At 42.4% G+C, this 26,058-nt stretch overlaps 1 protein-coding gene across 1 annotated transcript; it reads right to left on the minus strand.

The window, feature by feature from the left end:
- Positions 1–3,610: 3,610 nt before the first annotated feature.
- Positions 3,611–25,645, minus strand: CMTM7 (CKLF like MARVEL transmembrane domain containing 7; the record flags this gene model as incomplete). Its single annotated transcript, XM_079538303.1, has 4 exons — positions 3,611–3,709; positions 4,668–4,766; positions 7,883–8,056; positions 25,487–25,645. 4 exons carry the CDS (start codon positions 25,643–25,645, stop codon positions 3,611–3,613), a joined length of 531 nt encoding a protein of 176 aa, XP_079394429.1.
- Between the last annotated feature and the right edge of the window lie 413 nt (positions 25,646–26,058).

Consider the following 26,058-nt stretch of genomic DNA (forward strand, 5'->3'; position numbering starts at 1 on the left):
GTGCTCCTCAAGCTTTTCAGAACCATCCTTCCTCTTTTTTTTTTTTTTTTTTGGTAGAAGTTTCATTTCCCCTTCTCACTTACCCAGTTCTTAACCTCACAAAGGCACTATTCAATCTCTAGCTTTTCTCAAATCCCCAGAGGTCAAACACCAACTTTTTCTTTTTTTTCATTATGAATCAGTTTGTTACTTATTTTCTTCTCTTTTTTTTTTTCTTCTTTTTAAATTCAATTTTCAGCAAAACTGAGCCTCAAGATCTACCTGTGTTGATTCAAAGGAACAACAACACTCTTCTTGGGACTGAAGAGGATGGACATTTCTGTGGGGGACAATCAAGAGATGGCACATCTACACACCAGGGAAGGTGAATAGTTTTTTTCTGGGGCTCATAACATCTTTCATCCTCCCGAATGCTTCCTGATGTTCCCCAGGCAGAAAATCACTGCACTAGTAAAGGCAAAAAAAAAAAAGGGCAAGAAAACAACCCAATTATCAAAGCCATGACATCATCCAAATAGCGAACATACATAGTTTATTTTTAAAACAGCTGGAATCTCATATTTGACAAAGTCAAAGACAGATGGAGCTTTCAGAACAAGGCTGACACTGAAGGAAAGTTAAAATGCTTTTGCTGGCATAGGTACAGTAGTGAGGTGCCAAAGTATCTGTCAGACAGCTGTCATTCAAAGTTCTGCTAGTAGGTTTCGATATCATCAAAAGCTGTGCATTTTGTGATAGACACGTTTCACAAGAGTCTGGGAGAAGTGAGGAAGTTATATCAGCAAATGTCAGCTTTCCAGCCTAAAAGCATCCTGCTTTAAGAGCTTCTGGTAGGTCTATGAACCCAGCAGTGTCTCAACAACAAAAGCTACAGGCATATCTTATGCCTGTTGATGGGTACATAACCTAGAAGGGAACTTTGTCTCTTGATCCAGTGTAAACAAGTGCAACAAAACAGATTCTTTGGGTGATCAGACTGTGTCATCCAGAAATCCTCTGGTGGTTGGACTGCAAGAAATTCCCTGTAAAGGTTCCCTCCTCCCCTCCCCCAAATAGTAGCAAGGGACAGAGTCAAGAGGTAGACTGAAAAAAAAAAAAAAGATAGAGATGAGTATGCAGTGCACAGAGAGGGGCAAGGTTCCAGCAGAGCGTTGAAACAGCCTGTTCTTCACCACAAGCTCAGCCCCAAGGCCAGCCTTAGCAGATGCATCTCCCCACTGCCACCACAGCTCTGTGCACTCAGCTGCATTCATGCTGAGTGCAACTGAACACTTGTTTTCCTTTGGATTGCCAAGATGGGCGAAAGCCTGTGGAAGGTGCCCAATACCTATCCGAGCAGCATTCTCCAGAGGCAATGGTGCTACTGTCAGAAACAGCACTTTCCTGTTCTCCCATGGGAAAGAAGAGATTGTTTCCTTAAATACCTACCATGTCAATCCAAACTGAAGTCAGGGTGCTGATTTCCAAAAACTGTGGCTAAGTCAGTCTTGGCAAGGGAACCAGTGAACAACCACCCTTAGTGCCAAATAAAAATTAATCCACATATATGTTTATCATAATCTTCTGCAGTCTTTTCAATCACAGTAAGATTTGAATAACCTTCTGTATTCATGTTGAAGCAATTTATCTTGGAGTGAACACAGGTTTCTTGATCCACAAGAAGTAGACTTCTATGCATTCAAACTGTTTCCTGTTCTGTGTTGTTTTAAGTCACTTAGTGAAAGAAAGCAATAAGAATCACAGAAACCATGCACCACAAGAAGTGAGATTCCTGCCTTTCCTGGTTGTCTGCTCAGTTATTTTCACTTTACCAAGATTCTTAGAACTTTAGAAGTTGGCCCATTTCTCTTGTCCAAGAGTGAAAAAGAAATAAAATAAAATAAAAAATCACTGCAGAGACCCATTCATAACAATAGGCAATGCATGCTGATGTGCTATGGGGCACAAAAACATTTCTTGAAAGCCAATCATTAAATTAATTAGCAGCATTTTTGCAGAATTTAGGACAGGTAGAAAAATGAAGAGCAGGCCAGAAAATGCTTCTTTCCTCCAGTCTGGGTCAGGTAAAATATATAAATCCTGATTTTTTATTTTATTTTATTTTGCCGAAACGCGCTCCACTGTCCTGCAATTGTCCTCACAGAAAAGACCAGCTCACAAATGCAAGTTCTGCTTCACAACAAGACATGAAAGGGAAGAGCACCAAGGAAGAGAACTTGAGCTTCACTTTTTTCTGCCAAAAGTTTCCAGCTCACCAGAAATGGACTGCAAAAGATCAGAAAGATAGAAGTGCCAAGAAAATAGCAGCGTTGTCTCCAAAATTTACAAACAGCTTCATAACAACATCAGGTTGGAAAAAACTCTGTCCAGGCTCTGAAAACATGGATTCCAGCATAGTCAGAAGGAACAAGAAGCCACGTGTGAGAGAGAGAAAGAAGCACGCTGCACTATTTGCGATGGGCTTTCCACAAAAACCATTAGATTCCAAAGAGAATAACATCTAGGAAATGCACAGAAAATGTCCATTCCACCAACAACTATTTACGAAAAGGAAAGAAAAAGATCCCGCAAACCATTAAAGCTTATTCTTGAGTATGTATTTCCTGTATTTGGCTGAGAGAATTTTTTAATAATAATTTTTGATGGATCTGATTTCATCATATACTGCCAGGGCTAGAAGGGACTATTTGCAATGATTTACACAAGTTGCAGTTCGTAATTTTTGATAGGGCTGAGCTGCTGTTGGAAATATTCCATGGTTCTGAACTTGGGTCAGCTTATCCATTCAAAGATCAGTTTGTAACAGTTCCTTTGTTGAAAAACCAGCCTTGGAAGTTAAGAATCAGGCAGAAATTTGCAGAATTTCCCTTCTGTAAACAGATGGAGGAAATCAGAAGCACTTTTTTCCATCCCTTTGAAAAGAGAACCAAGCAACTCTCCGAATGAGTTTTAAAGGCACTTACTGCAAATAGCTGGAAATGACTGCAGCCCAGCTTGAGAAACAGAAGCAGCATTTCTCTGTAAAGCTCAGAAAAAATATGGTTCTCCTTTATATGCTTCTTCTGGGGGGGAAGTAAACTTCTTTGGATGAGGGCAACAAAAAAACTTTGGTTCATAACATTATTTTGCATAAAACTTCAAGTAGATCTTCAAAAGCCACTGACTGTCCAGACTAATAACAAAATACCCGTGCTCTCTCCTCAGTGATGGACGGTCCTCTGTAGTATAGTATTTTGTAAGGCAGAAATCTTGCTGAGATGGAGGAGTCATACAGCTGCATCTTAGAAAAGGAAGACAGTGTCACTTGCACCACCACAAACAAATGAATTTACTTGATTAAAGAACGCACAGGAAACCTTGTTTTGGTGGGAGGGCAGGGGGGTGTGGAAGATGAGACAGCACCGATACTTGCTAGAGGCAAGTTATTTTGCTCCACTAGTTAGCTGTGAAAAGTTGTCAGTAGCTGTGACACATACGTTGACCAAAGTGTAGAATTACTGCTTTGTGAGTAATTTTGAGTAACAAGAAATAGGCTGTTAATAAATCCTCCCAGGCAGATACTGCCATGGGAAAATATAAATATTCATTTCGAGAAGCATTTTGGCAGGCACTAAGCATGATACTTACTTGTTGACTGCGTGATGCAAGAAACCTTGTAGGATGACCATATGCTTAAAACACAAAGGACTGTAGCTAGGAATCCAAACGTCTGAATGAAAAAACAGACAAACCACAAATACTTACCATTAGATGACACATAATCCATGAATGTATGGACTCCTGTATATTCAACTATGTATTTTATGATGTTAACAGGCCAAAAATGAAGTTATATTTTACACCATTCTGCCAATGTGCTAAAAAAAAAAAAATAGTTACCATAGTATAATAGCAGCTTACGCCTTGTCAAACCAATGACTGAAAATCTTATAGAGTAGGGAGAAAAAGCTGGACACCTACACAGTGTCCCACCTGCTAGACTTCTCATTAGGACACTGCGTTAAAGAAAAGACTTATTCTGACACCTCTGATTTTTGCTCTTTTGACAAACCCCATTTGACCAGTCTTTATTTGTCATCTGCCAGATAAATAAGTGTCTCCTTCTCCATCTGCATCTACAAATAATCATTGGGACAAAGCTTGTGAAAGCAACCCTTTATCCTAGTTGCACTGCATTTTAAGTTCTGTTGTCCACATTCAAAACTCGTGTCTCTGAACAACACTTCAGCCAGAGACAGAATACATCATCCAATACATAGACCCAGGATGACAAAGGGTTTTAGCTCAGGAGAAATAATCTCTGTTTCAGGTGCAGAACATGGCAAATCAGAAGACTAGGGTGAAATGCTAACTTGCAGTTGTTACAACAGCCATTTGTCAAACCTAAATTGTCTTAATTCTTCCCCAAAACACATTTGTCTTTATGTGTTAAAGCTAAAGCTTTTTGTTTCAACACACATTCATTTTAGTGGTGAGACTGGAGTCTCACGAAACCTTTTTGTTGGTGTTATGCTACGGAACAATCACTGAAATGAGATAGAAGACAGTACACCAACCAAGAAACAAGCAAGACAAGTCTGTAAGAAATCAAAGTGACAAGCAATGGATTTCTAGCACTCAACTTACATTGCAAAAAAAAGCATCAAGACTAATAAACAAGTCCTTACCGCTCCAGCCACTAGTCCAGTCAAATTGTAACTCTTCGATGCTGCTACAATTGATGCAATGAGAAGCAGAATTGTACCAATTAAATAATGGAGAAATTCCTGTAAAGACAAGCATAGATTGCTTCAGAAGGAAAACTTACCAGAAAAGCATTTCAGTATCCATCAGAATCAGAACAAATTGGCAGTGGTTACTCAAAGTTAAAAAAAATAAAGAACGAGAAAAACATAAAAAACAACTGACAGGTTTCTGTTTGAAAGGGAAAGACCAATCTGCAGCTCTACGAAATGTCACTGGAATAAAATCTTCTTAGTGGGTATGGACTCCATCTTTTTCATTCAGTATGGTACAATATGGGGGGAAAAACATGTATCTTTATTGTACCAAGAATGCAATTTACTCAAAGACACCATTCTGAGGAAAGGAAGAAGCCTTGGGGGCACGTTTCTCTAGCCTACATACATGAAATAGCAATGAGTAGCAGAGGAAATGCAAGTGCTTCTATTTCTAATCAGAAAATAAGCTGGATTTACTAACAACTTTCTTACATCAACCAAGCCTAGAAACAGGAGAGAAAACACAAAAAGCACAACTATGCAGACATTCATAAGCAACATCAGGTTCCAGAAAAGCTGCCCAAGTCTTGCAAGCTGCAGCTTAGTAATGTAGTAAATCAAACGTGATGCAATATTTTTTTTTTTTCTGAGAGCACTGAGGCACTACATTCTAGATTTTCTCTGGTGTGACAAATATCACCCTAGGAGTCAATTTTGCCTCACAGTGCACAGTCATCTGTGGATTTGTGTTCTGAATCCTCACGAGGGTTACATCAATCAATACAGGTCTTCAGAACATTGTGTGGTGGGGTGTCCTGGTGGGATATATGTTTACTGATTTTGTACTGCACTACCAGCATGAGCCAGGCAAACACCACATGTAAGGGAGACAGGAGATTCCTTCTCAAACCAAAACAGAGAATATATAGACCCAAGAGGAAATTGTTCAAGGAAATTCCAGAAGAGAAAAAGTCTGTCAAACCATACCAAAGTTTCCCTCTGCTCAGATTTTTAAACAACTGAAGAGGATCCTTCCCTAAAGCAGGTTCTCAGACTACAAATTACTTTCCCCTTGTAACCTCGTTTCAGGTGATCAAGATCATAATCCCTGTTTTTGCTAGAATAAAGCATTTCTATTACAAGTCTCCTCTGATTAGTCCACATCGCAGCAGGCAAATCAGGTATGCTGTTTCTTTCTTAGAGACATCTATTACAGCAATGTAATAGATTACAGCAAAAAAAAAAAAAAAAGCCTACAACTTTCACAGAACCCAAGGGATGGAGACAAGCTGTAAGTGAATTATCAAAGGCCATGTTATGTAGAGAATGAACCCCTGGCAGGACCAGGACAGTGCAATTCTGCAAAAATGCTTTTGCAGCTTTAAAAGTTGTCGTTACAGAACAACCTCCTCAACCACCACAGCTTTACTGATTGTAAGGCACACCTCTGATTGCAATGCAGGGATCTTGCCAGGAAACTCAGCCAAACACTAATCCTAGTTTCCCAAAGTCTCTTACAGGCTTTTCAATTCTGTTCCAAAGATACTAAAATATTTGACCAAAAAGGAGGTGGTTGTAAAACCAGGGAATCACAGAATATCTCAAGTCCAACCCCTGGCTCCTCATAGCACCACCCAAAACCCAAACCCAATGTCTGAGAGCACAGTCCAAATGCACCTTGAGCTCCGGCACTCAGCGCCGTGCCCACAGCCCTTGGCAGGCTGCTCCATGCCCACCGCCCTCTGGCACAGACCCTGTCCCTAACTCCCAACCTGACTCCCCTGGCACAGCTCCACTCTCTTGTGTCCGTCACACAGAGCAGAGCTCAGCGCTGCCTCTCTGCCCCCTGTGAGCAGCTGCAGCCACCATCAGGCCTCCCCTCAGCTCCTGTGCTCTGTGCCAAGCAAACTCACACACCTTGACCTCCAGAGCCTTCTCCATCTTTATAGCCTCCTCTGAACATAAACAGAATGTATAAGCATCCCATTTCGTTAAAGCTATCTGAAACTAAATAGACACAAACTGAAGTGCCTTAAGTTCACCATCGCACTGTGGAACATTTTGAAATGAACAAACAGATAAGAAAAACAAAAGGAAGTGAATGAAAAGGTCAAAGTGGCAGAGTTACAACAATTCACACATTAAATATTGCTTTACAAAACTCATTCCTTCTTCCATGCAAACATATTATCTCTAAATAAGGACAGAAGTACTTTCTAGAAACAAATACTAGAGGTACATATTTTAAAAAGTGTTGCAAGTCTCCATTAAAAAGAATTTACTTTTTTTCTTTGCTTAGAAGTAAAATAAACTGCTACCTCACCTCTGTAAACTATTTACATAGCTTCCTTGAAAAGGAAGCAAACACTTCTTGAATTTCAAAACTTCCTCTACATCTTTCTGTTTGGCTTTCCTCACCCCTTTAGCTCTTTCTCTGTGGGATTAACAGGTCACTATGCATCCAAGAGAGATGCAGTCAGAGGTTACTAAAATCTGTGATCCCACACCAGGCCAGATGACTTTTCTGTTAGCTGATCTAATCAAAGCTGTTGCGGAAGTTCAGGTCTCTCATTTTCAGTGGTGCTTGTTAGTTCTCTGCTAGGATATAAGAGATGGATGTACAGGGGAAATGGTGGAATGAGGTAGGATATCCTGCAGGAAGTTCCTAGTGAAGGCCAGGCTATGAGCAGTCAGGCTGAGGATCCTATTTCTTGCTATTGTTTAAGTTACCTATAACCATACCAAAAAGAGTCACATTTGACTTAAATAGCACATGTAAACTTTATTTTGGGACAGGATGTATTACACAAATTCTAATGTAGTGTATTGGTACTCTAACAAACGTGTAGCTACTATAAATGGCCAGAGTTAGGGCCTGTCTGCTGACACCTTTTTCCAGTTGTCTCAGAATAACCCTATTGCCTTCACTGGAGCAAATCTGGATTTGTATCTGTGTGAAGGAGAGAAGGATCTGATTCAAGTCAGCTTAAAGACTCAGAATTACAGTATCTTTTGAACTGAACACTAGTAACAAAAGCAGCAAAGGGATCTGTACATGAAAGAGAGCCTATCAACATGTGACAGCACAAGAAAATGAAGCAAGTAATCCAGACATCAACCCACAAGAGAAGCAAAAAATGCAGACCATCTGACAGACTTACCGCAAGTGGCCAGCTAACACAAGTGAGCGTCCTGTAGATTCTGAAAATGTGGATTATGTAGAAGAACAAAATCATAACCAAGTCGCACATTGTAACAATCTGAAAGTAGCTGTATGCACTGTAATCTGTCCACTGAGAATTATTTACACTGATGAATCCAACCAGCAGTGAGATCTGAAAGACAAAAGACACATTAGAGGTTTTTAGAGCATCTACAAAGATGACTTCAAACACAACAATATGTCATTTAGAAACAGAAGGCAATCATCCAGAGTAAACTGGATGGTCCCAAAAAAAATGGAGGACAAAGTAACAGGCACAAAAATGTTCAAAGCTGAGAAAGAGCCAACTGCTAAAAAGAAAGCAACGGTCCCAGACAGCCTGCGGGATCCAAACTGAAGAAGTCCGTATTACAAAACAAGAGGTCTCAAATAGAGAACAGGTGCTGAATGCCTGGGGTTGCAGCAGCAACTGAAGGACATAAACCCTATGGAATTTCAAAAGGACACGGATGGTTCACTGCAGCTGAAATCACTGAATGCTGTAAAAACAAATATGCCACGAACACCTTTAGTTCTGTTTGGTGGGTGCTGGCTGTAACTGAGATAACAATTTCACTCCTCTTTTTCTATCACCTTTGCAGCAGAGGTATCAGTAGATTGCAAGGTAGTACTGTAGGAAATGATGTAACCGTGTCAAGAAACCTTTCAAAAGTTTTACTACGTTAACAGTGTCACATAAAACCACAACTTCTGTTACTTGTAGGCTTGCAAAGGACCTGCCTAGCATGGGTGATTGAAAAAAAATCTACCCAGGATACAGCCAAATATTTTATTATTACAGGCTTTGGTAACATGCATTTTCAGCCTCTGTAATTTTCAGCTCACCCCAAACCAGACAGGAACAGTAATGATTCACACTTTGAATGTTTCTTCAAGACATTAAAAAAAAAATAATTCTGAGGAAGCCTGCACTTCAGTACTGCATGTATAATCATCCTTCAAACTCCTAATCAACTCCATCCATTACTGTTTAATTAAAATGAAAAGGAAAAAAAAACCCAACACCCAAATAACATAGCTCAGATTCTTCCTCCAAAAGAGCCAATTCGTTGTCACAACATGATGTGGTTGTTTGGACAGAGTTTGGTCAAAATAACAATTTATTGTGAAGTATAATAGAGGTTTTGCTTGCACCTGGGAGTGTGTTCTGTTTAAGCCTATCCACCCAAGCAGGTGGAATTGGGTCAAACATACAGCAGGAAGAATCTGAACTATGCTGTTTGGGTGTCGGATTGTTTTTTTTTTCCTACCTTTCAAAATGTATGATACAGGTCAGTCCGTGCCTCCCCAACTAGTTTCTGCCCTCTAGCTTGGGAGTTCAATACTGGCAGCATCCCATCTGTTTGGTGCTTCTCTCTGCATCATGCCTATTCTCTGCCTCCCAACTCAGGTCTCACAGCTTAGCCACTGGGTAATCCTAAATGCACAAAGTCTTGCATTTGAAGTATGTTTGAGATTTCAGAGATGTTACACTTCATAGAAGAAGAAAAGGAAATGCTCTATAAAATTCAGCATTTCCTACTTCCAAGCCAAGTTCTTGAATTTTAAGATCATTTTAATGATCTCCCCCAAGTGAGGGAGAACAAGGGAGTAGTTAGGGCTGCACGGAAATGACGGGAAGCAGAAGCCAGGTTGGCTCAGGTTGACATCTCAGCTCCCTGAATCTTAATGTCAGCTGAGCTGAGACACCTGACTGAGCTGCTGGATGGCCTGAACTGTCAGGTGGAGATCAGCAGGTCATTTATCATATCATCTAAGAGATCATTTGCAGTGATACAGGATACACGCTCCTAATAATTCAAGAAGAAAATGAAAATAACACTCAGTGAAATTTAATTCTGAAGTAAGACTCAACAACAAAATCACAGCAAGTGCTGAATCCTGCCCATAATTCACGATGGGATGAGGACAATGGCTGTCTAAACACCAAAGGCTAAAAGGAGTCTCTCTTATTCAGGTGCTTTTACAGTGACCGCTCTTCAGTTTTTACACTGTACAGAACAAAAAGGGAGAGCCAGTTCACAGAAATGTTCAATCTGCCTATTAGCTCATTTCACACTTGAACCATTTCCTTTATCAACTTTTTTACTGTATACAAAGGGTAAGAAGGACTGGGGTCCTGAAATATAGCTACCATCTGAATAAGCAGCACTAGTAAGCCTTACTTACTTTAAACATTACCATATCTAGTTGCTAAGATTTGTAAGTTGAAAGCAGGGAAGCATAAAGGTTTCTTTTTCTTCCTTTTAGATAGCAGGTATAAAAATTTCAGAACAAGCACAAAGGAGAGCCATCCAAAGACAAGATCAGAAAACTCCTCTGAGGAGCTGCATTCCTCAGAAGATCCAAGGGAAAAAAAACATCTGACCAGCTCCTAAGAACATGGCAGAAACTTGGATTTAACAAACGTGCCTTCCATTCCAAGTGCCAATTCTCAATTAAAACGATGCCCAAAACAATTAGCAAAGACTTCTCCTTTCTTGCTTTCAGGTGTGCCTCAGTTCCCCCCATAGGTAGGAAGAAATAACCATGGGAAAGATGCATTTCTCTCAAATATTTCCTTTCTTAAAGTAAATTTCCCAGCACAAGATTTACACACAAATTCTCAAGAGGGTTCTCTGATCAGAGGCACGTAATGCTGTTTCACAGGACAGGCACAAATGGGACAGGATCAAGAACTTTATACAATACTATACCATGCTAACCACACAACACTGCCCGTATGGCTGGCAGGTACATTCAGAGTTAAAAAATCATCCATTAAAAAAACGGAATAGTAACCAATGTAGCAAGGAGAGCCACAGAATTTTACCTTTCCTTTTAAAAAGTGACAAATACCAAAGTTTCTTCACCAGGTATCAGAATTTATCACAATATACTGATACCATATATAGGCAATAACTATATCTCAATTTTATCTCTGTAATTTCTGTTTCCAGAAAACTTGCTGAGTGAGTGGTAAAATGATTAACATGTAACTGTCTGAGATATGGTTTCATATATACACCTCAGAAGTCAGTTTGTGGCACAGACCACATGTAGATAAATAAATATACATGGAGAGAGAAATGAATGGCAAAGTGATGAAATGTTATGAGCATTCTTTACGCATCTGAGCTCAGTGGAACAGGTTAATACATCTTGAAAACAAAACCTAGGGGCACAAAAAATTGAGAGCACTGCCATTTCCATTTCAATATAATATTTCAGATTGTGAAAGCAGCAGACTCGGATCCCCAGCCAGCAGGCCAGTCACACTAGAAGAATGAGGTAAAGGTTGGTCAGCATCAGGAAAATTTTAACGCACTGCACAAAATGTAAGCAGGCTTCTGACCCGCATTACTCAATGGGTGAGAGACGTGTTGCAGGACATTACTGATATGTTTTCTGGTTTCTGAAAAGCAACACAAAGAAAATAGGCATCAATCAACTTCAAGGGACAATTCTGGGGTTTAAGTCGAGCTCCATATTTATCCTGTTTCACAAAAGTTGATTAGCTTGAACTTCATGACTTTCCATTGAACCAGATATTATAGTTGAGTCATTAAGACTTCAGGAACACTGGGATATTTCAGCAACCATCTCCCAATGAAGCCAACATGAGCTAAAGGCAATCAGCAACTGCCAGAAGGCACTCAACACCTTACCAGAGAGAACAGACACTACACAAGAAAGATAGAAAGAGTCCACATTCTCTTCTCTATTTTGAGCTGGAGAAAAGTCAACCATCTCCTCTGCAATGTGCCTGTGGAAAATGCTAGCCCTTGAATAGCAGTGACATAAGCTCCCAAGCCTAAACACCGCACTGATTTGAAGTGAGCTTAGCTCTACCAAAAATTTAACACTTAGCTTTTGCCTAATATAGTCTTCCTTCAAAAGCCAATCCACGTCCCCTAAAAAAGGATGAATGAGCACAGATTTTTAGAGTGCATTAATGGGAGGTGGGACATATCTCGGGAGATCTGATCCTCAGATCAGGGACCAGGGTTTATGCTGCTGCTGCCTTTACTCAGTGAGGGCAAGGCTTAAGACTTGCTCTACTCTCTGCTGTGGCTTCACTTGCTGAATGAGCCAGCCACAGGCCATGCTAATCAGACATACCTAGGGCTGACAGGAAAGAGAGGAGCTGCGGCTGCATGCTTGTTTTAACCATGCAGGAAATGAAAGGCGTGATCCACTTATGTGTTGGGTGCTCATAGCAAAAATCACAAGAAGACTGAGGCTGGAAGGGACTTCTGGAGGTCATCTGGTCCAATCTCCTGCTCCAGCAAGGACACTTGAAGCAGGTCTGATCATGTGGTAAAAGACTGTAGTTTATCCGACCACAGAGCAATTTTATAGCCCAAGAATAAATCTGTGCAAGTGCCTTGTACAATCTTTTTCTACTGTCCCACCTTAATAGATGTAATAAATAAAGCTCTGACTTTATTACCAATACTTAATTCTTTCGCAACGTTTGGAGAGAACTAAATTTTCTTCAGACACAGCTACCTGCACAAATATAAATCCAGCATGATCTCCAATACTGACAACATGCTATAAAAGAAAGCTTGCTGTTCTGAGCATTAGAGACACACTTCCACAGACAAACACTGACAGAAGATGGGAGGAATTGAACATCAGTGCCTCTTGAGTTCCAATCTCAGTTTTGTAACCTTATTACTGTTTAGAATTGAGTAAATTACGTGATTTTGTGCTTCAATTCCCCCATTCACCAAATAAGGGCTAATAGAATAGAATAGCTCAGTTGGAAGCAACACTGAAAGACCATGAAGTTCAACTGTCTGACCAGTTCAGGCTAAATGAAGGTTAAAGCATGTTACTGAGGGCACTGTCCAAATGCTTCTTGAGCACTGACAGGCACACAGGTTACCAATCACCTCTATAGAAAGCCTGTTCAGTGTTTGAACACCCTCACAGTATACAGTTTTTTTCTAATGTCCAGTCTGAACCTTCCCTGGTGCAGCTTTGTGCTATTCCTAAAGACTCGTGCTAAAGTTCTTCACCTTCCAAACACTTCAGACATATAAAACAAGGCAAAATGTTGAACACTGCAAATAAACAATCAAGATGCTTATGACCCTAGGTCAAGATGACTGTTTTCATTTAAAGTTTAAATGAGAATAGATATCTACAAAAAACAAAATGGAGCAGCAACAACAACAGCAAACAAAACTAAACAAACAAAATCCACCAATAGATTGATGCAACAGATAAGTGTGAATTAATAATATATGAAAAAATTCCTAAGAAGTCCAATGGAGATTTCAGGGAACAAGTAAAAGAGTAAAAAAAGATTGGTCTCTTGGAGTTGCTTTTGGGTTGATTCATTGCCATTACTCCACATGATTAATAAAAATGAGTATCCTAGCTTACTGTAAAACAGTAATTAGTGTCTGTTTCCTGACTACTGCCATCTGAAGTCCAGGAATAAACTCACTAACTCTAATGACTCCAATGTGGTGTTGACAGGCATTCTTTACTTACAAAGTTGGATGTGCAAGAGGTTATCTCCACCCTAACCATGCATACCTTGCACAAAAGACCTTCAGCTCATATGTTATTTGTGTTACATGTGCAAAGGTTTCCTCTGGGCAGTATGCACATACTCAATAACCCCCTCCAAAATGATTAACATAGGGTCCTGCCTCCTTGCACATGCTCAGTGATTTTGGGTGGTGGTCTCAAGACCCTTGGGGATGAAGCAAACAGTTGTCCTCTTCATGACCACAGATTGCCCTCCTTTTTTCAAGTTGGCAGTTTTCCATAGCTCATTTAGCAATGATGAGCAATTCTTTATATCTTTGCTCCCTGTTTTTCTAACCAAGTAGTAAATTCCTTGTAGGGTGATATACTGGAGAAGGCACCCACACTGACCTAGATAACAATTATATGCTGAGCTCCATGAGTAGATAAAGGATGATCTGCTTAGCATCAAGTATATTTTGCTTAGTATCAGACAATTAAGACAAGTGTGTTTTGCTTAACATCAGCTAGTTTTGTGCAAGCATGTATTATTCAATTAAGGATATCACTATCACTTACTTACAGTAAACCCTGATATCACATGTTGCAAAGAAAACACCCCAAATACATCCCAAATAGACTCCTGTTTTCAAACTGGAAACATAAGCTGCAAAGTTCAGGCCTCTGTTCGTCCTCTTGACCGCTCCTGACTGTTCTTTCCCACGCATTATCACTGGCCTGTATCTAGCTGTTCTTTCACTACTCCAATAATGCCCATGGAGTAAGCGTTACCCTTTCCCACTGTGTGCACAGCACCCAGGACAGTGGCTGTGTACTGGGTCTGGCTGGGAAGGAGTTAACTTCCTTCACAGTAGCTGACAGGGTGCTGCGCTTTGCCTCTGTGGTTAGAAAAGCGTTGATAGCACATCAGTGCTTTGCCTACTGCTGAGCAGTGCTCACACAGTAGCTGAGCTTTCTAACTGCATTACACAAAGCAAGAAGGCTGGGTGTGGGCAAGAGGTTGGCAGGGGATGTGGCCGAGCCAGCTGCCCCAGGCGGCCCCCAGGATATTCCAGGCCATGCGATGTAGTGCTCAGCAACACACTCAGAGGACGGGATGATGTTTGTGGCCATTGCCTCTGTCTTACCAAGCGACCATTATGAGCGCTGTGAGCCTGCTCTCCAGCAAGTGACATGGCATCCGCCTGTCAATGGGGATTAAGTGAACAAATTCCTCTTTTTGCTTTGCTTTCAAGCACAGCTTTTGCTTTCCTTATGAAACCGTCATTATCAAACTCCACGAGAAGCATTTCTATCTGCTCTCCATCCCAGAGGAAAAGGGAGCACATGAGAGCCAGGTGGGTGTCTGGCTGTTGGCCATGGTCAGCTCACTTCATTGGCTGTCAAGGCGTGGGACTTCCAGCTGCTGCTGTACTACCAGCAGCAGTACTAAAACCCTAATTCTTCAAAGTCTCAAGATCACATCCTGAACTGATAGGTCAAAACTGCTGTCTTACCATGTGACTTTTAGATATGAGTAATAGTTTTCTTTTGCTATATAAAAAATAAGATGTGAAATGCCAGCTAAACTGTTGGGAAGAAAGATAAGGTAGACAGGAAGCATATCTGCATCAAGATACCCAGTTCTGGAGAAACACTAACTCTTATCTCAAAGATTTCGAGGAATACCATGACACAAACATGGACACATATAATCTACCCATCACTGCATTATCTTTCCATTTATTTTACTATGTGATATAAAACCACTTCCTTGCTTTTCTCTGCGTATCTTCTTTTCTTTCTTGGCTATACTCCCCTCTGCTCTGCTCTCCCACAAGAAGTTTTTTTAATTCCATGGATTTTTTTCCTTCTTTTTTTCTTACTATTCCTCTGTCTTCTTCATTCCCTATATGATACTCTGTACTTCCTCTCTTCTGTATCTCATTCTTTCCAAAGAATCCAAATTTCTCTTCATGCATCTGAAAACACAACATTTCCCTCTTTTAATATATCCTAGGTATCTTCCCCATGCCCTTGCATCAGGACATGCATTGCAATTAGGTAAATAAAAATATTTCCAGAGGGATATAGTTTGATGCATTTAAGCCAAAGCTGTCAATGCAAAAGCAATTCCTAGCCTTTCTACTCAGCCACTTTGTGCAGTACCAGCACAGAGTATTGTGAGGTAAAAAAAACTGAAGAACTGACACAGCAACACAATGACTCTGCCTGTGTTTATGTCCTCCCCTGTGTATGAATTGTTTTTCCAGCTGTTATCTGTTCTATAATTAGTGCAGGAACACAACAATGGTGCCAGTGCAAGAGGAAAGCTGACAGAGGGAATGAAATAAGCAGTTGGGAGAAGAAACAAGGATATTCCATTCAGGGGGCAGTGCCAACCAAGGTGCTCACGAAACTAGAAGCATCAGAAGCCCACTACCAAAGTGCCATTTACTAAGCAGCTGCACAGGGAAAGGAGACGTTGTCTCAGAGCACCATTCAGGGGAAAGAGGGCAGGGGACAGGACTCAGCATGCCACTACATCTGTAGGCAGCAGCTCTGGTTTACCAGCCCCCAGCTCGTAGCTGATAACGTGTGAAATACCAAAAAAGCTTTTATTTTCCATCCTTCTTTGGAAAGGAATTTGATTCTCTAGAAGACAGATATAGCCTTTTTTTTTTTTTTTTTCTCCTTCTTCCCTTGAATGCTGTAAACAGCAGTGAAAGGAGACTTCTCCACTGCACTTGGTGAAGAACTGGTGAACCTCTGTACCGCTTCAATCTCCCTCCTCCTTCATCTAATTCCTCCTCTCTTAGAACTTACCCAAGTTCCGTGCAAACAACTGCACAGAAGCTGTCTGTCTTCAGATTTGGAGTAAGGGACAGTGGTGACTCACACCAAGTTTTATTAGTCTTTTTAAAGAAAGCAATATAATAAGAGCTAAATGCTTCTTTTATTTGAATGAAAAAAGTCAAAGCTTTTAGCTTGTGACACTGGTCAAAATGGAATGTGGAATTTTCCATCCTAAGCATGCCAATGAGGACAGCCATGTCCTGTTTAGGTGTCCCACACAGAGAAGAGCTGTCACTGACTGCAGAAGTACTACCACATTTCGTGTATTTATGAATGTGACACCACAACACGGTGAAGCAATATGTATATTATTAATTACATACTTCTGGAGAGAATCAAACGGTTTTTTGAACTGTTACTGTTACTCTTACTCATAAAGCTGTAAGATAGACAAAGCTCAGGTCAAGGTCACAAGCATAATTCATGCAACACCAGTTCAGCTAATTTAAGCAACAAAGCTGACTGATGCCATAACCAAAATCTTCTTCCAAAGGAAAAGGGAGGTCTAACAGCCAAGCACACACTAGAAAGATTCAGAAAAGGAAAACATGATAAAGAACCCAGTCCAGCTAAAACCTCCCTAATGACAGATGAAATCAGCAATCTTCAAGTGCATGGATCTGTGAAGCAGTCAGTCTTTGGTTGCACAACAGTCTCTCAGCCCCTGCGTCTGGGCAGATTTCCTCTTGTCTGGCTGGTTTGCTAAAATAAGGAGGCTGCCTGGTCTCTGATAAGTGACTTCTCTTGTGCGCTGCCATCCTCAGCTATTTATTGAAGATAGGAATGGTGGGAGGGTGAGAAGAAGACAAAATAATCTTATTTGACCCTCTAAGACTCAGATAAGAGGACAAGCCTCAGTACAAGGAAGCTGTATTCTTCACTTATTAATAAGTTATTTATCTGTTCTGGCACAGGCCCCGGCGGTAGCAAAGGATGTGAGGTAATCACAGAACCAGCATGTGAATGACAGCATTAAAAAGCCCCTGTTGCAGGATGGTAGCCACCATTACTAAAAAAGCAATTCTCTGTAACGACCAGCAAAGTCACACCTACTGCACAGCACAGTGCAAGCAACACATCAGTCCCACCTCTGTCACCTCAGCCAGCTCCCTGCCTCACACCCCAAAGCTGCCTGCACCACCACACCATGCTGCACTGAAGGACACCACGCTGGACTGCACTTCATTAGCTGAAAGCTGAGAACTTCACCATTATACGGCAAAGAACATGCTACAGTCTCATCTAGCAGTGAATTAATTTAAAAGAGCAATGCAAGATTGTTAACAAGAGGCTCGTAACTTTATTTCTTTTCTCTCTAAACCAATACTAAAAGATTTAGGTTCTGCTTTGTTTTATAAATCAAATTCAGTTTAAAACGCTCCAACTGTAAAATCATCACCAGCAAGTTTTTGCAATCTATGTAAAAACATTTGTGCAAAACTCATATTACTGCAGCGATATGTGAAGTCATAATTGAGTAACGGCACACAAGTGCCATATTCAAGTCACAAACAATTCCCAAAACATATAAAACTCATTGCAAAAGATTATTAATAGCACAGCTAACTTTCAACATCTCTACATAGGATATGGCCAGAATTCTAAATACAGCAAACGTTCTAGCAGGATTTTAACTCTGGAAAAGGCAACTGCTTTCCTTCTAGCTCTCAAAGAAGCCTTATGCCTTTCTAGGCACCCACAAATCCTAGAGATGCTGTCCTGGGCAAGGCCAGAAGACCCGTATACTTCGTGAACATGTTACTCCTTGTGCATGCAACAGCCCCAGCAGAACAGCCACCCACTCCAGCAGTCTCTCCCAGCTCACCTGTATTACTTCCTCTCAGCTTGCCAAGGAGAAATACGTGGAGTAGGAGTGAGGTACCTCTGAAACCACCATTCTGAACCATTCTCAGTGTACACTGAGTTGTACTGTTTGCAAACTGCTCAGGAAAGTCTCAGTGTCCATGCCTGTAACCCTCAGCAAGCAATTTGTTCATCCCTCTCCTTATGGATGCTGCTCACAACACAACTCATTGTCTGAGGCATTTATTGCTTGGCTGACTCGAATCTTCAGTTAGCACCTGCCATCTCTTTTCCCAGCCCCAGAGAATACCACACTGACATCTGGCAATCGCACTGAGAGCTGTTAAAAAGCCTGTATCTGTCATCTTCAGCAAAGGCTGTGCGAGCCACGGCGGAGCCTCAAGCAAGGTCTCCTCAAACAAGAGGAGACTGGTAGCATCACTGAAGTCTATGTTGTTAGCTGTGCTGGTACCTCATTTTTTTTTTTTAAATCAGGAAAAACACAGGTGAGTGTTCCCCAAAATACTAACATTGTGACTATTTCCACATCAACCAGCATTATCACAACCCAGTTGATGGATTAGACAGGGCCTAAGCGCACACACTTTGTGCTTGGCAAGGCACAAGAAGCGAAGGGTGATGAGATAATAGCTGAGATTTCCCAACGGCACCACTGCCCGGCAGCTCACACTAACACCCAGGGATGGCACTGCCCTTGCTACTAGGAAGCCACGCTCAAGCTATCTACAAAAGGCTCAATTAGCCAGCAGGTGACAAAGAGCAGCTGGGACTGGGTTTTTCCCTTGTAGATGAGAGACCTCTTCAAGTGGCCTTCCCAGTTTCGGGTGAACGTGATTACAGACTTACAGGACAGTATCCAAAGCCTTTCTGCAGCTCTGCAGTTGCTACTGATGATCTCAGGTCTCTTTCCTTTCCAGCTGTCAGTGTTTGTTTCGCGAACTCAGAAATGGTATTGCAATAAAACTAAACAACATCCCAAGAAAATTCCTCTTGAAGCAGCTTCTCAATCTTGTCATTGCCACACTCCATTTTCCTTGTGTCAAGCTATGAGCAGAAGAAGCCCTAAGTACAAGAACAGCAAATCAATTTGCTGTGGCTTTGAAGGCTGCAGCCACATGGCTTGGGCCAGTCAGACACTCCTGTACTTGCCATTGTATTCATCAAATTCCCAGCACTGCAGCGTAGAAAATTGTTTCAGCTGTAATGATTCCTTTGGAATCTGAGTTATGCAGAACAGATGAAGCACGCAGGTGTGTGGAAGAAAATTACAGCAATTTTCAAGTTTGATCTCTGCACAGAGAGAGCAGCAATTTCTGGCTGCTGTATACTTTACATCTCACCACAAAAGAGGAGGACAAGCCCACAGTGCACGTGATGTGACAGCAGTGCAAAGGAGAGGCTCAGCCACAGGACTGAGAGAATGCCCTACAAGTACACCCAAGGGAGGGGAGCGGAGGAAACACTCACTCATAGTAGACAAACGCTGCCTGGCTTGTGGGGCCGATACTGCTTCGTGCAGGCAATGTAGAGCTGTTACCTAATGTCATCGTGGTCAGGCACACTGCCCTCACTGAGGTATGTCCACGGCTCCCGTGATCATGATGAGACACATGGATTGTTCCAGGGCTGCAGGTGAAGGATCTGCTCAACAAGGGAATTTTCAACATTTTTAGGCTCTGAGTTATTTAAAGACCACACTTGCACTGAACTGAACCACTGGTTTTCGTTCTTCTGCGGTAGGAGTAGCAGATATTCAAAGGGACACTGTCTCCAAAGGGACAGGAGAGGGGATATGGCACATTAGCACTTCTTAGGAAGGTCACAGAGCAGTAAGAATCCATGCTTTTCACATCTGACAACCCACAGACACCATGCACACCTGATAGAGATTTCAAAACGCTACTGCAAATCTAACTTCCTGTGAAACACATGCGCCAGAAAACCACTGCCAATACTTTACTCTGCTCTTTCAAGCATGCTAAACACATCTCAGGAGATGTGGTAAATTTCTAGGCTTCACTTCCTGTTTTTTCTGATTTCAGAAAATGTACTTACTAGACCTTATTCAGTCACAGCTACACGAAGAGCACTACAGGCCATGAATGTATTACAACAAATCCTAATGGATTGGCCAAGTGAGCAAGGCACAACAGCTCCAATTCCGTGCTTGCAGGTAGCCTCTTCTGGAAAGAAATAATGCATTCACTGATATATTTGGAACAGAGATTTCCTACTATTTAAAAACAGCAATATTCTGGGCTCGACTTTTGAACCTTCCAGAGCAGTTGAATAATTCACTGGTGTTTTTTTTTTCTGCTGAAAAACATAGAAATTGAACAATTAGACAGAGAGTAACCCAAGTAATTAAACCTTTCCCTAACAACAACAACAAATAACAGAAAAGGACTGAAATCTTAGCTTGTGACTTGAAGCATGTGGAACCAATTCATCCTTCTGCAGTTCCTGCCATTCTATCCCAGACTCTGGCTGCTCCTGACAATAGTCTCTGTGGCTGCACCATTCCCTCAAATCTCTTATGGAAGAAGAAAAGTGAAGGAGAGTTGAAGTAAAGCTACATCAGTTCCCTCATTTGGCATATTGCACAATCTTGTAAACAGCTGCATCACTGCAGCTGAGAATGGCAGCACAGAGAAAATTCCTTCCACTGCCGTTGCCTCTGAAGTTTTGACCCATCAAATAAAACCATGTCAGCCTACCACTAAGCATTACTTAGCACCCAGGGAACACGCTGTCTGCTCCCAGCTCATATGCAAATACCTGGGCAGAAATTGTATGGCCACCCTGAGCAGAGGAATGGAAAAAGTACGCCTGGCCAAGCCAGCCTGTTGCGGTGATCTCAGAGTGTAAATAACAGGACTTCCCAGACCTATGGGTTTTAATTACAAGTCTTGGGCATTCCTCACTCAAATGCTCTTGTTTACTTTTGAGCCACCCACGACATAGACAAACTTCTATCTCTATGGCCAGCATGCCAAGCGAGGTCCCTTCACTGCAACATCTAGCAGAACAGCAATGGGCACCTACAATACACGTGTCTGACCTCGGCCTGAGAATAACAACTTCGCTGCTAAAATTAAAAAATAAATTCAATTCCTTATTCTTTAGCCAGTCATTTGTCACACAGTTGCAGGCTGAGGACACTCACACATTTCCTCCTCTATTACTTTATCCACTACTTCACCAAATGCCTCCAATAAGACTTTTTGTGTAATACATCAGGATATCACTGTTAGCTAGAACAGCAGCATTTTTCCTATCTTCTCTTATCAGCTGGGATGAAGAGACAAGCAGAACACAGACCTGTTTGAGTGTAAGCTTGGCAGGTCACCATCTGGCATCTTTCAGCCAAGCTTGTTACTTCTGACCACTGTTTTCCTTTGGAAGAACTACGGACAGAGTAATTGCTGGAGAAAGTTGAAAGTACAGTCTAGGTAGGATAAAAGTTTACCATTTCAGCATCTCTGCACATATCTCCTAACTAAACAGTCTTATTACCATACAAGCAAAGTCATACATCAGTAACACACTGCTGCAAAGAACTAGATCATTTACGTCAATAGATTCCATAGACAAAAGAAGTTTGGGGCTCAAGTTAAGACTGGAGCTATTGGAGAGCTACTCCAACAGCATTTGCTTTTGTGCATTTCTTTTTTCTAAATCAATGCTTTTGACTAGGAGTTTTTATCTTCCACCAACAGATCTTGCTTTCTTCTCATATTTTAACATCTTCCAAATGCAGCTCCCCAGGAAGTTTGGCTGATACCATCCCGCACATTTAGAAGTTGATCTTGGCTCTAACAATCTAGCTACCAACGTTTTTTTGGCTTTCTGCATGAGATGTATTAATATTCCCTTGAGCACCATTATTCAACTGTATGTTTGTATATAATAATCCAAAGAATTTCAGCAAACTTCAGTGCTGCTCAGAGGCTGCCTGGTGGGCTGTTCAGATATCAAGAATTGCAACTACTTTTGTCGACACTTGGGAAATGAAATATTTACTCAGCAGAAGACTTTAACTATCGCCTTAGCAACTTTAACGAGTTAAAAATGATGCTATTAAGTCAACTTCCATTGGGTTTATTCTATTTTTCCCAGCTTTGAGAAGATTTCTTCTTCTCGTGTCTGGTGAAACTGCTCTTTCCTGATTCAGATTGAATAAGATGATCCTTAGGTTAAAACACTGTATACTATGGCTGTGCTTGCTGTGCCAGAACCGCTGTCTGCTCAGTTGCAATGGCCTTATTGTGGGGACATCCTCCCTCAGTCTGGACTCTGGTCACAGTTACCTTGGCCCATCTTGAAGTAGGGGCAGAGAGGCCACAGGCCACCTCCATTCCCCTCAGGATCCAGAAGCAAGAAACAATCCTGGAATGGTTTCAGAAGTCTGAGACCTACAGAAGCACTGTGTTGTGATGCCTCTTCTTGCACACAACAGCTCCAAACAGTCTCCAAGGGCACAGGAGACCTCAAAAGGTTTCCTGATACCTTTCGAAAACTACCCGGTTCTTTCTGAGTACCCAGAAAGTCCTGCAATAAAATAAGCCAGCAGTAGCACAAACACAGATCAAACATGCTTCAAAAGCACTGTCAGTGGGGTGTACTGAAAAGTGCCACATGTAGCAATTTCGCCAAGCTGGCTTCATGTCAAATGTAGCCCTTGTAGTCACGTGGACTGTGCACACAGAGACACACACCCTTGCACTTGCTCTAGAATCACAGAATCACCAAGGTTGGAAAAGACCTACAAGATCATCCAGTCCAACCATCCACCCATCACCAACAGTTCTCACTTAACCATACCCCTCAACACAACATCCAAACGTTCCTTGAACACCTCCAGGCTCAGTGACTCCACCACCTCCCTGGGCAGCCCATTCCAGTGCCTGACCACCCTTGCAGAGAAGTAGTATTTCCTAACGTCCAACCTGAATCTCCCACAGCCTGAACCACGGCACAATCCTGCATGTAACACCCGGAGTACAAAAGGTACTGGCAAAAGCGCAAGCACAAAAAAGAATGAAAGAAGGAACAAAAGGAAGAGCAATATTCAAACTAGACCAGTTGAAGGCAGAAGTTGAAGATACGTCGTAACTTCTTGCTAAAAGCACATCAATTCAGACTGGATTTTGAAAATGGAGTCCCTATTAACATTAGTGATGGTCATACATGAAAAACAGCTGTGAAACTGCCTTATTAGTAAAGTGCACAAGTAACAAACTATTTTTCTCCTCCACTGTATTTTCAAAATACCTATATAGAGCATTCCTTGCATATTTGAAAGTCAGGAACTCAATGCAGAAAACGCATTACCTTCTCAGAGCTGTAATTATGCAAAATAAAGGAATGTACGTAGGCTCACAGGCACGAAACATGCTTTCTAATTCCTAATTTCAATCTATACTAGATGCTACAGCCAACACAAGCTTTCAAATCACCCAGAAGAATTTAAAGGGAATGAATTGGTAACATGGAGTCAGTAATGATCAGATTCCTGGACAAGCTCCTCATCTTGCATGAGACTGCTGAATTTTAAGGCTTGTGTTAAGATCCTTCTCACAGAAGAAAACCTGTGACATTGTCTTCTGTTTCCTTGGTACAATTATCCTGGCACGCTGATGCCATCTATTAGAATAATTTCATGCACACAATCAAATTATTTATGCTAATTTTGGGGCTTGCAAACAGCCGTTAGCATTACTATAAATGAAGAAATAAAAATGTTTGCTTCTCTCTCGTACCATTTATTTCTTGGCAAAGGAGATTGAGGAAGAAGGAGAAAAGAGATGCAGTAGTGCTCCTTCTTCATAACCAGAACCATTCAGAAGCCTCTAGGTATACTTTATGAAGCACGTTGTATGTCTATCTGAAAACAACTTACCTTTGTCCTCTGTCTGAATAATGGCTCTCCTTCATAAGAAGCCTGCAGTCACACCATCCCCACTAACATTAATCCAGCAACGTTTACAGTTTCATCACAGAGAATTCTGATCAAACAACACCAGAAGAACTGCATGCTAATAAAAGCAGATTCATAGATATAGTGAAAATAATCTCTGAGAAAAGATGAATTTTAGATGAATGTTGTGGAGTTGACCTAAAACTAGCTTGTCTTGGTCATTTCTACATATTGCAGCACAAACATTTTGTTTTCTTTGAAAACTGTTTGAGAAGAATACATTACCAAGATAACGCATCAGAAAAGTTTAACCTGCCCAAAGTTCCTTGGATAGCTGAAGTAATTTCTACTGATATTATTTATAAGCAAGCTAGAACGCAGAAAAATGTAAAAGGGTAAAGTTGGGAGGGGGCTCATGGGAGCTTGTCAAATCAGCACAGAAAACCACTAGGTTAAATTCTAATGATATTGATCAGCATTCAGAAAATATTATTTCATATAAAATATGTTAAATATTACACTATTACATACACTTATATACATTAAAATACATTTACATACATTACATTAAAGAATGTAAAGTATGTAAAGCACACATTCCACACTTTCCATGCACACCAAAACTGAAACTTCAGCACAAATACACGCGCTTGTGAGAGTAACAAGTAGGAAGTGTAGTGCAGATACATCAGGATGGACAGCAGAGAGGACTATGTCCTTCTAGTCCATAAAAGGTATTGTGCTTTCTACAGTGGCGAAGACAAAAAGATAAGCGGGCTTCTAGTTAGTCAGCAAAGCACAAGGCTATATTTCCAGGACCGCAGGGTCACTGGCAATGGAGACGTGCATTCAAAAGAGCATCGTTTTTATCTCCTGGAAAGACGCTCCAGATCCTCATGATGGATTGGGAACAACCCAAGAGAAGAGAACACAGCAGACAGCTGCTGGCTCTCCTACAGAACCGAACTCACAGTGAGGGACAACTACAGTACAAATGCCCAGCGTTTCCCCAGTTCCTGCTGCAGGTGATACCTCACCACTTCTGGCCCAGGCGCTCACCCCGACCCCGGCCTCGCAGGCGGCCCTTGGCCTCCTCTCCCAAAACTTACCACAGCTAACGGACCGCTGACGTGCAGCACCCGATGCCTTCACGCTGCTGTGCCAAAATTACGATTAACAACAAAGTTGTCACCGCTCAACATCGCCACTGGCTTCGATGTCCCAGCAGCGCAGCGCGGCACTGCACACAAGCAGCGTTCCCCCAGGCTGACACACGTCTGTCTCCACCAGCGAACGAAAAGCGGAGGCTGCTTCTGACGGGAGTTCGCACTCGGCGTCCTGAGAGAAACCCGGCTCCCTCCTCCTCCCGCCAGCTGCGAGAGCTCCAGAGCAAAAACCGCCGTTACCCGCCGCCCCGGAGGCGCCCCGGGACGGGCCGAGGGTCCCGAGGCCACCCGCCCCTGACCGGCTTCGTACCATCTGGGCCACCTTCAGCATGCCGGCACACGAGCGGAAATAGGCGCCGTCCAGCAGCTCCGCGTCCGAGCCCGCCGACGAGGAGGCGGCGGCCGACGGCGGCGCGGCGGGCCCCGCGCTGCTCACCCCGGTGCGGATCACTCGCGCCCCGTGAGACATGGCTCCGTCCTGCCGCTCCGCTGCTCTGCCGCGGCCCGGAGCGGGAGAAGGGGTACGGGACGGGACGGGACGGGACGGGGCGGGGCGGGGAAAGAGGGAGGGGAACGCAAGGAGGACGGGCGGCGGCCAGCGGCTGCGGAGGGGCCGGGCGGAGCGGAGCGGCGTACTTCCCCGCCGGCCGGGCGGTGCCCCGGGGCAGCGGGCGGGGCGGGGCCCGGGGTGGCGGGAAAGCGGAGGCAGAAGTTTGTCGGCGGTGTTCTTCGGCCGAGACGGCTCGGAGCTGGGGGGCGGCTCGCGGCGTCGCCGCGCGCAGCGCGTGTTTGCACAGATAGGAGAGCGCGTCTTCCGATCCGCCGCGGCCCAAAGGCAAAAGGTTGTCTGCAGTGGGCGGCAGCAGAGGGGTTGTAACGGTG

The sequence above is a fragment of the Tetrao urogallus genome, assembly GCF_951394365.1.
Source record: "Tetrao urogallus genome assembly, chromosome: 7".
Taxonomy (NCBI): Eukaryota; Metazoa; Chordata; class Aves; order Galliformes; family Phasianidae; genus Tetrao; species Tetrao urogallus.